This window comes from Myxine glutinosa, chromosome 4, assembly GCF_964187855.1.
Source record: "Myxine glutinosa chromosome 4, kmMyxGlut1.1, whole genome shotgun sequence".
Classification (NCBI taxonomy): domain Eukaryota; kingdom Metazoa; phylum Chordata; class Myxini; order Myxiniformes; family Myxinidae; genus Myxine; species Myxine glutinosa.
This window is the reverse complement of record NC_136264.1, coordinates 105,053,170-105,068,812: the sequence shown is the minus strand read 5'-3', so window position 1 is coordinate 105,068,812 and position 15,643 is coordinate 105,053,170. Positions and strand designations below refer to the sequence as shown.

General features: G+C 43.3%; 1 protein-coding gene across 1 annotated transcript in view; it reads left to right on the top strand.

The window, feature by feature from the left end:
* Nucleotides 1–15,643, top strand: part of LOC137425938 (glutamate receptor ionotropic, delta-1-like) — a 396,968-nt gene that overhangs the window by 248,435 nt on the left and 132,890 nt on the right. The window contains exon 8 of the mRNA XM_078776249.1: nucleotides 11,057–11,254. Coding sequence (XP_078632375.1) covers nucleotides 11,057–11,254 — 198 coding nt within the window. The remainder of the gene's footprint in view (nucleotides 1–11,056; nucleotides 11,255–15,643) is intronic.

Below are 15,643 nucleotides of genomic sequence, written 5' to 3'. Positions count from 1 at the left end.
GCTGCTGTTTGTTTTCTTGATTCTTGTCTTTTTGCAATTGTTGTTTTCATGTATTGTTATGCATTATGTTTTCCACTCTGTCAAAGCGCCTTTGGGCTTCTGGAAAAGCGCTATACAAAATAAATGAATTATTATTATTATTATTATTATGACCGCTATGACGCTATGACGCTATGAAAAAAAAAATTGCTATGACGCTATGAAACGCTATGAACGCTATGACGCTATGAATGATATGACGCTATGACGCTATGAACGCTATGACGCTATGACGCTATGAAAAAAAAAAACGCTATTAACGCTATGACGCAATGAACGCTATGACGCTATGAAAAAAAAAAACGCTCGCTTTGCCAAGGGGCTCGCTCCCCCCCCGTTCCCCTCCCCTCCCCCTCCCCTCCCCCGCCCGGCAATGCCGGGTACTTCTGCTAGTATGTTAATAATGATGTCATAGGTGCCTTCATTATGACGTAATACATCGACAAGTAGAACACTTGATCCGATTAGTATGAAATTTCTTGAGCATGATCTCGGGATAAATTGCTTGAGAAAAAAAATATTGATGATGTCATCAGTCACAGGGTTCGGCAGCCATATTATTACAGCGTAGCCCGTAGACTCGTAGAGCAATGCCATTTGGAACAGCGTTTGTCTGTCCGTTCATTGTATGTATGTCCCTCACAAAAGTCCACCAAACAGAGCTGAAGATCTGGTCACATGACAGGGGGACAGCAGATCCTTCACTCAGCATTCCATGCCACAGCGTAAGATTATGAATAGGACATTCCTAGTTCAGAAAGAGCCATCTGTACTGTGGATTTGGAGCAACAAAGGAGTTTCTCACTGCTATATTGTACTATTACTGTGTCGACAGATGAGTTGGTTTGATGTGGGAAAAACCAATCATATCTCCTTAATTTCCGTCGGGAAGCGTTTGCTTGTTTATTTTTCTTTTTAGCAAATTATAAGATTTGTAGATACTAAACGCACCTAAAACTAGAACGGCCTCTCGGTTGAGGCCATTCTTCCACCGGCCTGAAGTTCACGTTTTGTATCCCACTGATGGGCCGGATCTGCATCTGGACCATTCCTCCTTGTCGCACAAAAATATAATTAGTTTATTCTTGTCACCTACCCATCTTATCTACCAATAAATTGTCATAATCCGTCCACAACTTTTTGAAATATGATGCTTTATGTCGTGTTTGGTCCTATCTGTCAATAGTAAAGAATCACTTAATAATTTTTTTAATATCCTCGTATCTGGATTCGAATCTTCAACAAAATCGAATCGAATCGTCCTTGTCGCACACCCAACCCGTCCACCAAGTTTCGTCCAAATCCGTCCACAACCTTTTGAGATACCCGGCTATATGTCGTTTTGTCTCCATTACTCAATGGTGAAGAATCACTTTAAAATTCCCGGATCTCTATCAGGATCTTCACCAAAATCGAATTGTTTCGTCCTTGTTGCATACCCAACCTATCCGCAAAGTTTCGTCCAAATCCATTCACGACATTTTGAGATATCCTGCTTTGAGATTTTGACAGATGTGAAAACATGACCTCCATCCACCTTAGCTAGCGGAGGTAATAAGGTTTGTTTATCTGGTAAGTTAAGACATTTCCTATGCTTTACCAGGTTAAACCAACAATAATAATAATAATAATAATTTAATTAACAGATTTTATTACTTGAAAGCTGATAAAATATGCCAGCAAACATCACGACCATCTACATTAAGGTTGCAAAAATAGGCCCTTTCAATTGCAGACCAGTAAGCTTACTTCCAATTACAAGAAAAATCATGGAATCCCTCATTATTCCTGAATGTGTGGTCTTTCCTATTTTCAAAAAGCCTGATCATTAACCATCAGTCTGGATTCTGTCCCAGTCACTCAGCTCTAAATATGCTGTTGCTCTCTCATTAATGGTTGGAGGCCTTAAATTTCAAACAAGAGGTCAGGACCATCTCCTTGGACATATCTCAGGAATTTGACAGTCGAGCATCCTGCTTTGCTTACCAAATTTGCTGTCTGTGGAATTATAAGTCCCCTTCATACTGGGCTTTCTAACTTCCTCCACTCACTTGGTCATTACATTGCTACCAATGGAAACCTTTACTCTCTTCTACCAGTGAAGGTTGGAGTGCCACCAAGGCAGTATTATTGGCCCAAGTCTGGTCTTCATCTACACAAACGACCTCTCGAATGCTCGAGATAACCCTCTTACTTTATGCAGATGATTCCATATGGTGTTGCATTGTACGCTCATCCCACTTATATGTGGAGTGCAATTGCGTCTCTCTATATCTCTCTCTCTCTCTCTCTTTCTCTCTCTCTCCTTCTCTCTCCTTCTCTCTCTCCTTCTCTCTCTCCTTCTCTCTCTCCTTCTCTCTCTCCTTCTCTCTCTCCTTCTCTCTCTCCTTCTCTCTCTCCTTCTCTCTCTCCTCTCTCTCCTTATCTCTCTCCTTATCTCTCTACTTCTCTCTCCTTCTCTCTCCTTCTCTCTCCTTCTCTCTCCTTCTCTCTCTCTCCTATGATCTGGTAATTATTAGACTCATGGTCTGATAAATGGAACATGTATTCAATGGTCTGAACTTCAACTCATGCTCTGAACTTCAATTCTGAACAACTCTGAACTTCAATTCAACTCATGGTCTGAACACGTTTCCAATGAATGGTCTTCAGCCTTCAACAATTTGACGGAGCATTGACGTCACCCATCTCTGAGGGCCTTTCACTCACTCACCGCAGGCAGGTAGGTGGTCTTTCTGTCTTCTACCGACTCCTCTCCGGCCTTGCACCCCCAGCTCTCTCTGTGCTCTGTCCCCCAAATATTCCTACAGGTCGCACAAGATCTGCCAGCAACCCTCTGATGGTTAAACTGCCGAAATCTCGGCTCTCTGCTCACCTTCACTCTTTCATTCCTCTTTTCTCCCGCCTCTGGAACAAACTCCCTCACTCCCTTCAATCCCACTCCTCCCTCCAGGTCTTTAAAACAGCTGTTAACCACCATCTCTTATCTTCCCCCATCCAAAACCTTGATCTTTTCTACCCCCGCTAATTCACCCCAGATCCACCTTGTTTGAAATTCCAACTTCTTTCCTGGAAGTCCTGGCAGTGTCCATATGTTTTATACCTCTCCCACCGCCCCCTTCCCACGCCCCCCCCCCCCCCAAAGCCCTCGCCCTCTCTCAGATCTCTCGATGTCTCCATGTCTCTCGGTCCCTGCTCTCAAATGTTGTGTTTGTGTCCTTCCCCCTCTCTCCCCATCTTGTCTACCGCTCCCTCTGTTATATGTTTTATGTGTCGGTTTGTCTTTCTGTGTGATTAATGTTCGCTCTTTCACGAGCCTCGATCTTGTAAAAAAAAAAAAAAAAAAAAAAAAAAAAAAAAATCTTTCAATCCCAGCAAATCTCTCACTCTCACCCTATTGCACTGGAAGGAGCATCAAGCAAACCCACCTATCTATTTGCAAGGGCAGCCACTGGATGATGTTCACATTCTTGAACGTCTAATCCTCACCATCAGCCATGGTGTCTCCTGGCCTCACCACGTAGGTATAGGAAAAAATAAGAAAATAAATTGTTACGAGAGATTTAGGGGATGTTGGGGGAGGAGCGTTTCTTAAAATATACATTTTGAAACGTTTTGAATTGAAGAAGGGGTAAGAATGGTAAAAGGTAGCTATAAGGGAGGAAACAAAAGAGGGAAGAAAAATAAAAGGGGAAAAAAAATGTGTGAGGCTTAAGACCCCCGAGTATGCGGGCTAGTTGAGGCCAAGAAAAACAGAAACTCAAAATCGGTACTGTTATGTGTTCCTCTACAATCTCCTGGTCTCGGTACACCTCCGAACCCCGAGAGGAGCCACGGCAGAAAAATATGTTACTCTGTGTTAGAAATCAATAGTGAAACCACACCAATGATTTTAAATGAACAAATAATATATTGAAAATCACACAGGAATAACGGTACAACAAATGGCAATTAAGAGTGCACTCTATATACCATCAATAAAGTCAGATAACTCACTGCTCCCAGCGAGTGAAGAGGACACTCCTCAATGGCTCTATAACCTTTCCCAAGGCGAATGTGATTCGCTCCAGCGGTCGCTCGAACGATATCCAGTCAAAGCCCGAATCTCGCTCTCCAGTCGATATTCGAATCGCGTACAGTTGACAATGGTGATCGCCCCACCGAAACTGTACAACGGCGCCCTTCAGAGGGGCAACTTCACCGCTCACTCAGCGAACTGCAACGTAATTGGAAACGAAGCGGTCGCACACACACATCCCCGACAAACGGTAGGATGTTGGGGTGAAGATGACGCGAGGCAAAACCTTTGTCGGTGTCCGAAGCGTGGGGTTCAAATTGGCCGACGGTTCTTACTTGAGCCGATGCGACTAGGCGAGGATTCGTCGAAATCTCAGCGCCCAAATCTGACTACGCAGATTTTCCACTCCAGCGATAATTCCTATCGCCGGATGTCCCTTCAAGGAACTCAAAATTCCCTCGCGACTTTCGGTAGACCAGGCTCGCTATGGAGCATTGACGTCACGCGTCTTCTCCAACTTTGCTCGCGCCGCCTCTTCCTCTTCACCTCCTCGTCTTCCCGTTCGGTTTCCTGTATCATTTTAAGTTAACCTTTTTAACTTTGGATAGCTGTTCCTGAATAATAAACCTTTTGAGAATAATAATAGTACATAATATCAGAAATACAGACTTGGCATTTAATATGGAATATTTTTTTTTTCTTGACTTGGGTTTACTTTCTTAACTCAGTATATCAATCTGGTGAGTTTCTTTTACACTTTGGTGATTTATTTGTTAAAAGAACCATGTCACTGATTGTCTGTCGCAGCAAGAAGTCAACAACAGGATTATATCACAGGTGGCGTGGCAAAATGTACGGACAGGTGCATTTGACGATTGGCTTCACAGTCGGGTATACAAGGGTTGTTGCGTTCTGTATTAGTGGAAAACAACTGCTGCACATCTCCAAAAGTTATTGCCGCTTCCTCTGGAGATGGTCCGTCAACTCGACAATGCTGTTTGTCATGGAGTGGTGGCTTTACGAAATTACGGCATGAAAGAGCGTGCTATTGCTCGGCAGTATGGCATCACTCAAGGTCAGGTGTCAAATATCCTGAAACGAAATGCTCAGAGGGGTGTCCTTACTCCAATACCGAGGCCAGGACGTCCCCGCAGAACCACAAGGAGGGATGATCGCCAGCTGCACCGGTTAGTCCGCAATGGCCGTACCAAGTCAGCTAATCGGCTTAGGGCTGAGTGGCAGCAACTGACAAATGTGCCTGTATCCAGAAGGCTAGTCAACCAACGACTGGTTCAAGCAGGCTATCGTGCCAGGCGTCCCCTGAGAAAGCCACGCCTGACCAGACAACACCGCCAGTGCCGATTGCAGTGGGCCAGAGAGCACCGTCAATGGCAGCCAGGACACTGGAATCACATGATCTTCAGTGACGAGTCTAGATTTCTGGTCTATCGTCAAGATGGCCGCGTCCGAGTGCGCAGACAAGTGCATGAAGCCTACAACAAAGATTGTATAGTGCCAAGAGTCCAAGCTGGAGGTGGTGGGGTGACCGTTTGGGCTGCTTTTCATGCAGGGGGCAAAACTGACCTGGTTGTTCTGAATGGAAACCTGAACCAGTTCAAGTACAGGGCCATTCTGGAAGAAACATTGCTTCCATTTGCTCGTGCAGCCTTTCGAGGAAACTGTCTTCCAAGATGACAATGCACGGCCTCATCATGCTCGCATGATCCAACACTTTCTTGCTGACCGTGGTGTAGAGCATATGGAGTGGCCTGCCATGTCCCCGGATATGAATCCGATAGAGAACTTGTGGGCAGAATTAACACGTCAAATCGACCACTTGGACCAGCAGCCGACCTCTGTGCGTGAATTGCAGCAGGCTATTGTCAATGCATGGCAAGCGATTCCTGTCTAAACCTAGGCAAATCTCGTGAACAGCATGCCTCAACGTGTACGTGCTCTCCTGAATGCTCGTGGGGGTTACACGAAGTAATGAACTGTAATTTTACTGTCCGTAATCCCAGTCGTAATTTAACTTTTGTTTTTGTTAAAAAATTTTTTGGCTGATGTGCAAAATAAAGAGATACTTCTGGAAAACGTACAGAAGTTTAACACAGTACTGTCCATGAATTGAGTTCGATATCAGTTTGCATCACTTTCAAGGATCAATTTATTTGTTTCGAAATGTCAAATGTGGTTTTTGTTTCTTTTAAAGGTCACATTAACTAAATCTAGAATAATTTCAACATAATTCCAATGAACTTTTGGTTCTAAGACATCTTGAAAAGTAAGTTCACCCCCACAAAAAAAATATTCCATATTAAATGCCAAGTCTGTATGTCAAGTGGGTGAAAACCACAACAGCGGAAGTGACGAATCCATAACAGTACAAACTAAGTAACTTCGAAGAAGATATAGGATTAGATTCATGACACAATGAACAGTTCAGGGAACAATTGATGATTATACAAGACAGAGTTGGTTTGGTACAGTTTGCTTGAAAAGAAGTATCAAAGAAGCTTCCATAAAGCAAAGCAAGGCTTCCTGTACTACGTTTCCAATGAATGGTCTTCAGCCTTCAACAATTTTTGTTGTGATCATTCATTTTGTTGTGCTGGACATCAGCAAAGCCTTTGACAGTGTCTGGTACAAAGAGCTCCTAGCAAAGCTCCCAATATATAGCATTCAACTTCAACTCATCTTCTGCTTTACCAGCTTCCTCACTCAGCGATCTTTCTCTACCAGCATTGATGATGCCCTCTGACCCCCACCAAATTAATTCTGGTGTTCCTCAAGGTTCTGTCATCTCACCCTCCCTCTTTCCTCCTCATAGCTATGAACAACCCTTCCCAGGGGTGTAGAGAGGGCGGATCAAGGGGGGTCAGTGCCTTGGGCCCGGGGTCCGTTGAGGGGCCTGAGCTTCTCCTATAATTTTTTTATACAGTACAGTGAAACCCCTCATCGGCTCATCCTAATTTCCTCATCGTTGCATTTAAACCCAGAAGCTGATTTTGCTTTCCTTGTCAGCTTTCTTGCCGGAAACAAAACAACATTTACCACTGTTAATGGTACAGTTTCAAACGTTACAGAAAATGGTTATTAACCAGAAATGTGCATTATAAAGAAATGGGTTTGTATCCTCTTTGTCCAAAAACAATTATTAACCATCTTCTCACTTATTTTTTGGCCAATCTTATGGAGAAATAGTGTCCAACAGTCGAGGGTGCGAATTGACTCGATCGGTCCAAACGTCCCACTCTCTCATTTATTTTCGATCATATGGCTAAATAAAAGTGACCATTTGTTTTTGAAAAGTTTTTTGATTTTCATTAAAGAAAGTTCTTTAAAAAGTTATAAAAGAGAGAAAAGGTGAGGTTGGTGGCCCCGAGGTTATTTGCCTCAGGGCTCGTGCTGGCTCTCGGCGCGCCTGACCCTACCAATTAGCAACTATCGGAGATGCCTCTTCGTGGTGGTTGTATCCCCCAATACAAGTCGGGGGCCAAATCTTCCCCATTCTTCCCTTCTGCCCAGATTTGTCAGGGCAGCACAGTCACAGTCAGAGTGCCAATCTGTCCCCATGGACCAACCCTTTCCTTCTTGTCTCTCTCTCTCTCTCTCCCTCTCTCCCCCTCTCCCCCTCTCCCCCTCTCCCTCTCTCCCCCTCTCCCCCTCTCCCCTGCTCCCCCGCTCCCTCGCTCCCTCGTTCCCTCGTTCCCTCGCTCCCTTGTTCCCTCGTTCCCTCGCTCCCTCGCTCCCTCGTTCCCTCGCTCCCTCGCTCCCTCGCTCTCTCGCTCTCTCGCTCTCTCTTTCTCTCGCTCTCTCTTTCTCTCTTTCTCTCTTTCTCTCTTTCTCTCTTTCTCTCTTTCTCTCTTTCTCTCTCTCGTGGCCTTGAATTTATGAAGGTGGGGGTACACCATCCTGGATATGGGGGTTCTCTGGGTCGATCGTGGGAGATTGATCGGCTATCTCTATGCAGAAATCTCTCCTGGCAGCCTCACATCCTCTATATCACGAAATCTGCTTCCAAAATACTTGGTTTTCTCTTCAGAGGTCGCAGATACTTCAACTCTCAGGAGCAACTCATCCTCTACAAATCCTGTCATACCGGCGTCGACAACTGCTCGCATGTTTGGGATGGCTTTCCTCCGAGTCGTCTGTATTCTGCATCGTGTCCAAGCTAAAGCTGTCTGACTGATTAATGTCATACTTTGTCGAGACATCTCCAATCCTTGGCCCACCAGAGAGCAGTTTGTTGTTTATGCCTACTCCACGGATACTACCTCTGTTGAACACTTTGTTTCTGCCCCTCCTCCTCTTCACTCCTCATGACACCTGTCTCATCAGCCTTTCTGTGTTACCCACCCTTCCCTCCTTACCAATCGCCATGTCTCTTCTGCCACACTGCCTTTCTTTGGAACAGCCTCCCCAACAGTGTGTTCAAGACCTCTATCAACTTGCAACAATTCAAGTCACGATTCATCATCTACAGTCACGTGAAAAAGTAAGTACACCCCATGTAAGGTTTTGACTTTTTCAACATATTTCAACATACAGCAACTTGATCTTCATTTCAACAATATTGATAGATAAAGGTGATATAATATAACAAATATCATGAAACATTTATTTTGTAGTCCATTGTATAATTTAAATAAACATGAATGCAAATTTCGCATGTGGAAAAAGTAAGTACATCCTTGGCTCTAATAGGTGATTTTGCCCCCTTTGGCAGAAACAACCTCAAGTCGGCGTTTCTTATAACTGTCTACCAGTCTCTGACATCGACTGGGAGAAATTTTTGCCCACTCCTCCTTGCAGAATTCTTTCAGCTGTGCGATGTTTGAGGGGTTTCTGTCATGCACAGCTCGTTTCAAATCCCCCCACAACATCTCGATGGGATTTAGATCCGGGCTTTGACTTGGCCATTCTAGAACCCTCCATTTCTTTCTTTTCAGCCATTCCTTGGTGGATTTACTGGTATGTTTAGGGTCATTGTCATGTTGCAAGGTCCACCTTCAGTTGAGCTTCAACTTTCCGACAGATGGTCTCACATTATCCTCCAGCACCCTCTGGTACAATGAAGAATTCATCGTGGATTCTATGATGGTGAGCTGCCCAGGCCCTGATGCAGCAAAGCTGCCCCAAACCATAATATTTCCACCACCATGCTTTGCAGTTGGTATCAGGTTCTTGTGGTCAAAGGTTGTCTTTGGTTTTCGCCAAACATGTCCTCTGGTACTGTGGCCAAATTGCTCTACCTTTGACTCATCTGTCCAGAGCACATTGTTCCAGAAGTGCTGGTCTTTTCCTAGGTGTTCATTGGCAAACTTTGGTCTTGCCCTGATGATCTTTCTGGACAGCAAAGGTATCCTCCTGGTACACCTCCCATGCAGATCAAATTTGTGCAGCCTCTTTCTAATGGTAGACTCGTGCACTTTGACATCAACAGTGGCAAGAGCTACCTGTAGGTCCCGTGATGACATTCTGACGTTCTTCGAGACTTCTTTCAGCATCTTGCGGTCTGCTCTCGGGCTGAACTTGTTGGGGCGGCCTGGCCTGAACAAGTTGGCAGTTGTTTGGAATCTTCTCCACTTGTAGATGATCTTCCGGACAGTCGAATGATTGATTTCAAATTGTTGGGAGATCTTTTTAAATCCCTTCCCAGACTCGTACGCATCTATAACCTTCTTTCTGAAGGCCTCAGAGAGCTCTTTTGATCTAGGCATGGTGACGCCACACACTTCAACAACAAAGAGCAAACCAAACTAAATGTCTGAGGTTTAAATAAGACAGGTTCCTCCAAGATCCTCTGTGACGATGTTTTAATCATTTGCACCTGAGCTGGTGCACCTGATTCTAATTTTAGTTATTTGAAGTAGTGATAAATGTAGGGGTGTACTTACTTTTTCCACATGCGAAATTTGCATTTATGTTTATTTAAATTATACAATGGACTACAAAATGCAAATGTTTCATGATATTTGTTATTTTATATCACCTTTATCTATCAATATTGTTGAAATGAAGATCAAATAGCTGTATGTTGAAATATGTTGAAAAAGTCAAAACTTTACATGGGGTGTACTTACTTTTTCATGTGACTAGATCTCATTTAGTTATTGCATTTCCCCATCTTCTTTCTTTGCATTTTCACCCAGGGAGGCCCCTCGTGGTTTTGGCCTCGACCCCTTTCCCCATGGTGTTAATAAAATGTTTTTTATATGTTTTGCATTTGGATGTACATGTACACCCGACCCCCATGAAGATGACTGGATGCATTTCATGAACCTTATTTATCCCTTTCCCTATTTCTTAAATAATTCATGTTTACTTTTACCCAGATTGCCCAATAAAATAATACCATTTATTGATTTAAATAACCGAGAGGAAATTTGACTCAAACTTTTATTCTAATCCCCCGAATGAAAAGTTTTGCAAGAATTTTTGGAGTTTGATTATGGAGACATTTTAAACATTTCTCGCACCAACAATCTGAGGCCTAATGATGCGCACTGCCACGAGTTATGTTCATTCCTTTCATTGATGCCCTTGAGTAGTGATGACGAACAGTTTTAAATTGTGTTTCCATTTTTTACCATTGTTGCTGATGACATTAGGTGTACCCCAAATTATGTGGCAAAACCTTATTAGTGTGTGGCTTGAAATGTTTGCAATGCAGCATGGCGTAGGGCTTGGAAATCAAAATTTTGGGATACCTTACTTCTTTCAATGATTATCATAAACGAGATTGGAAGCCACAACTTTAGATTAGAAACAGCCTTAGACGTTGTTGATTTTTAAATTACTGAATGATGAAAGTAATCTTAATGGGAGTGGTTTGGAACCAAAAGACATAAATCATCACATTTGACTCATTGGGTATTCATCTTAATGAGAGTCCACTGTGCAAATGTGTAACACCTGTTTACCTTAGTAATGTTTTCCCAAAAGGATAATCCTTAACATTCATCATCACCTTCACTAATCTGCCTTCAACCCCAGGAAGCTCCATTCGTTATGGTCTCTGAGAACGTGCTTGGGCAGCCACGGAACTTTATAGGATTCTCACTGGACGTCCTGGGCCTGCTGGCAGCACAGCTGGGATTTACATTCTCTGTACATGAGGCACCAGGGAATGCATATGGACATCCTCTTCCTGATGGGAGCTGGAGTGGTTTGCTCGGCGAGATCATGAGCAAGGCAAGGATAACAAGAAGGGAAGAAAATGAAAAAAAAGAGACAAAAATGTTATGATACATATTTACTAAAGACTAACAGCATATTGTTTTGCTCTATTTCTTTGTTTTATCACAAATTCTAAATGTGCCATGTCTTATTTGGTCACTGTTGCTGCTCACAAGACCAATGCTGGCTGCACCAGTCAAAATACCCACACAATGAAAGGCATCTACTATATAAGAGAGATGTTGGTCTGTGTGTCTGTCTGTGTGTCTGTTTGTGTGTCGCCATTTTTCTCAGAGATGGCTGAACGGATCTTCGGCAAACCTTCAGAGGTTCATCAGTGAGTGCCTGGGAGTGTTTAGGCCAAAAAAAAACATTTTTGAAAAAACAAAGTTCGTTTTTTTGGATTTTTAAAAAATTGCTCTATAGTGCCTAAACCTTTTTGATTAATGACAGTTATTATTATATACAAGTACACATTCACATAAATAAATACAAAACAATTCACAAACATTTGAACACAAATAAATCAAACAATTCCGGAAGTGTACGAAGTTGGTAGTAAGGCTTCTTCTTCTTCCTGATCGGCCTCACACTTAACTCAGAAACGTGATGAACGGCGCATTCACCAGCAGATATTCAACAAAAAGGTGAAATGATGATTTGACATTCGTGATGGATTCTGATTTGGATGTAATTGCTTTTCCATTATATTTTCTCTCATTTCAAATATGCTAATGTTTATTTTTCGCTTGAGCAACGCCAGGTGCTCCAGCTATAAACACTTATATGCTTTACTCGGGGTACAAATACAACTTTGGCTGGGGGATAACTTAGGCTATGTGGCTGCGGCCTCATGCGGTGGTGTGGGGAACTGGGAGAGGGCCGTAAATTCTCTATGTAAATGTGTACCGTGTAGCACCACCTGGTGATGGTGGCAGAGGGTATTACAATTTCCTTTTTTACCTGGGCAACACTGAGGTTAGGGGGTATTACAATTTCCTTTTTTACCTGGGCAACACTGAGGTTAGGGGGTATTACAATTTCCATTTTTACCTGGGCAACACTGAGGTTAGAGGGTATTACAATTTCCATTTTTACCTGAGCAACACTGAGGTTAGAGGGTATTACAATTTCCTTTTTTTTTTTTTACCTTGGCAACACTGAAGTTAAAGCACTCTTTGCATGGGTAAATTTTTCCTCCTTCTCATTCCCCCTCCCCCCCCCCAAAAAGATGTATATGTAGTATATCTCCTCTCCCCTCCCCCACCCCTCACCTCTCTCACCCCTCCCCCCTTCCACTCCCTTCCTCACCCCTCCCTCTCCTGCCTCCTCCTTTCCCCTCCTCCACCCGACCCCCACCCGGCCAACGATAAAATTCAAACCATGCAGGAATCACATTATGACCACAAATATGAGCGTCTCAAACTGTCTAAGGTTTGGTGCTTAATTTGGATAAAAACAGCGTCATCTTTGTTTTCTTTTCTTCTCTTGGAATTAATGTTTTCTGCAGTTCTTACTGTTCAAAATTATTTCTAATTACGTTTTAGCCAACAAAAGCACACAAAAAGATGTACATATACTAGCAGATAACCCGGTTCCACTGGGCTAATTCCCTTGCTATTGTAAGGGAATTAGTTTGCAACAGTGTTGAATATTTAGGGAGTTTGAAAGGAATATCCTTTGACAGAAAAATGGCAGGGGCCCATGGAAATTTATTGGGGTCTTTTGGGTCTTTTGCATCTGAAAGGTCTTCAGGGTCTAAACTCTAAAGGGTCTTTGGGGTCTTTAAGGGTCTTTAGGGTCCTCTGGATCGTTGGTGTCTTTTGGGTCCTCCAGGTCTTCGGAGTGTTTTAGGTGTTCGGGGTATGAATGGTATTCATGGGGTTTTATGTCTTTGGGGATTTTAAGGGTCTTTTGGGTATTTAAGGGTCTTCAGGGTCTTTTGGGTCCTCGGAGTATTTGAGTCGTCTTGAGTTCTCCATATCTTTTAGGTCCTCTGGGTCTTTTGGGTCCATGGGGTATTTTGTCTCTTTTGGGTCCTCAGTGTCGTTTGGTTCCTCTGGGTCTTCTGGGTATTTAAGGGTCTTTGAGGTATTTTAGGTCTTCTAGGTCTTTGAGTCATTGGGGCGTTTAAGGGTCTTCAGGGTCTTTTGGCTCTTTGGGTTATTTTGGGTCTTTATTGTCTTTAAGGGTCTTTTGAGTCCTCGGGGTCTTTTGGGTCTTCATGGTATTTTGTGTCTTGTGGTATTTTATGTCTTCAGTGTATTTACGGGTCTTTGGGGTATTTTGGGTCTTCGGAGTATTTTGGGTCCTCCGGGTCTTTTGGGTCTTTAAGAGGCTTCAGGGTATTTTAGGTCTTCAGGGTATTTTATGTCCTCTGGGTATTTTGGGTCCTCAGGGTCTTTTGGGTTCTCTTGGTCTTCGGGGTCTTTGAGGTCTTCAAAGGTCTAACTCTAAGGGGCCTCAGCAGTCTAACCTAAAGGGTCGAAAGGAACAGTACATTCCAAGAATACATAACAAATGGGCGTACGTAATTAACAGACATGATGCAACCGACGTTCAAACAGTACGTTTTACGTTTCCGGCCTGTTTGTTAAATATACAAACAAACAAACACGTTTCCAGCCTCGGAAAAAGACAATAACACCATGAAGTCATTCACCGACTACAGAAAATGCCTGAATAAAGTCCCATCAGGAAGGAGATTCTTCCTCCCACTCCCCTCTCCAACACCCACAATCGATGCCATGCTCCTGTCGGGTTGGCTGGAGAGAAGTCCCCGGCCTAAGTCCTTCACGAACCGGCTAGGGCAAGTACCCAACAAATACACATCAACAACGCATCGCTTCTAACAAACACTAAATGGCAGAACAAAAAATTAAAGGTTTAACTCCAACAAGAACAAAACAAAGCAATTAAAAATCTGGAAAAACAACAACACAATTCTCACACGTCTCATAGCCCCGAAATCCGGAGGGAAAGGTGAGGGAGAAAGAAGTCAAACCTGGCACCGGGAGGATTGGTGTTTCACACACAAACAGACAGACAGACAGACATACAGACTGGCAGACAGAATCACAGACACACCGGAAATGACTTATTTATAAGATGCCTTGTGTTTGCTTTTGAAACGAGTGCTTTCATTGAAAGAAAACTCAAAGACAATTGCTCGTTTCATTCCTTCACCTTCCATATAGCTCAGTTTTTGAAAGTTTGGGTTGTTTCACTCTTTTCAAATCACTTGGCTCATCTCATACATTCATGTATCCTTGACTCTGGGCTTTGTTATGAATGAATATGAGTCAACTGTCTCTCGGGTACCAAAGTAACTTGTTCTTATGCAGTCGATTCATATTGAAAAGTAAATACCGTTGCCCATAAATGTTTGCTTGAGTAAATTACCTGTTTCACTGGCGAATTACCTTTGGCGATGAGATAACTTAAAGTGGTCGTCTGCCAGCGCTCCCAGGCAAAAACTGTTGAAGTTCTCCATTCATTTTTATAAACTTCATGATAACTCTTTCAGATTACCTGTTGTCCGATCAAACGGCTTACTGTTCACCTTTTCCGCTTCCTGAAATTTTGAAAATCAAATGAGAACATAAAGCATGTTTCTTTGCATATTTTTTCCCCCATTTATTTTTATGTACTAGGGGCCCATTGGTCCATTGATTGGACCAAATTTTCCATTGGTATTCACCACCTTGTAGCATACCTTCCTGCCAGACTTGGGGATTTTTGGGGTTATCGGAGTCTTTTGGGTGCTTGGCGACTTTTGGGTCTTCAGAGTCTTTTGGGTCCTCTGAGTATTTTGGAGGTGTTGAGGACAATTGAGGCTTCTGGGTCTTTTGGGTATTTTGTGTTTTCATGGTCTTTTGGATCCTCAGGGACTTTTGGGTCTTTTTGGGTCCTCAGGGACTTTTAGGTCATCTGGGTCTTTTGGGTCCTCAAGGACTTTTGGGTCATCTGAGTATTTTAGATCCTCAGGGACTTTTGGGTATTTTTGGGTGCTCGTGGACTTTTATGTCATCTGGGTCTTTTGGGTCCTCAAGGAATTTTGGGTCATCTGAGTACTTTGGATCCTCGGGGACTTTTGGGTCCTCCGGGACTTTTAGGTCTTCTGGGTCTTTTGGGTCCTCTGGATCTTTTGGGTCGTCAGGGACATTTGAGTCTTCTGGGTCTTTTGGGTATTTTGTGTTTTTGGGGTCTTGTGGATCCTCGGTGACTTTTGGGTCCTCAGGGAATTTTAGGTCATTTGGGTATTTTGTGTCAACAACAACAACAACAGGCATTTTAAGGCCATTTTCCCTGCTAGAGCGGGGGTTAGCCTTGCGGTCCCCATGACAATCTTCTCCATTTTGCCCTATTTTCTGCATCTCTCCTTGTTAACCCCCTTGTTAACCC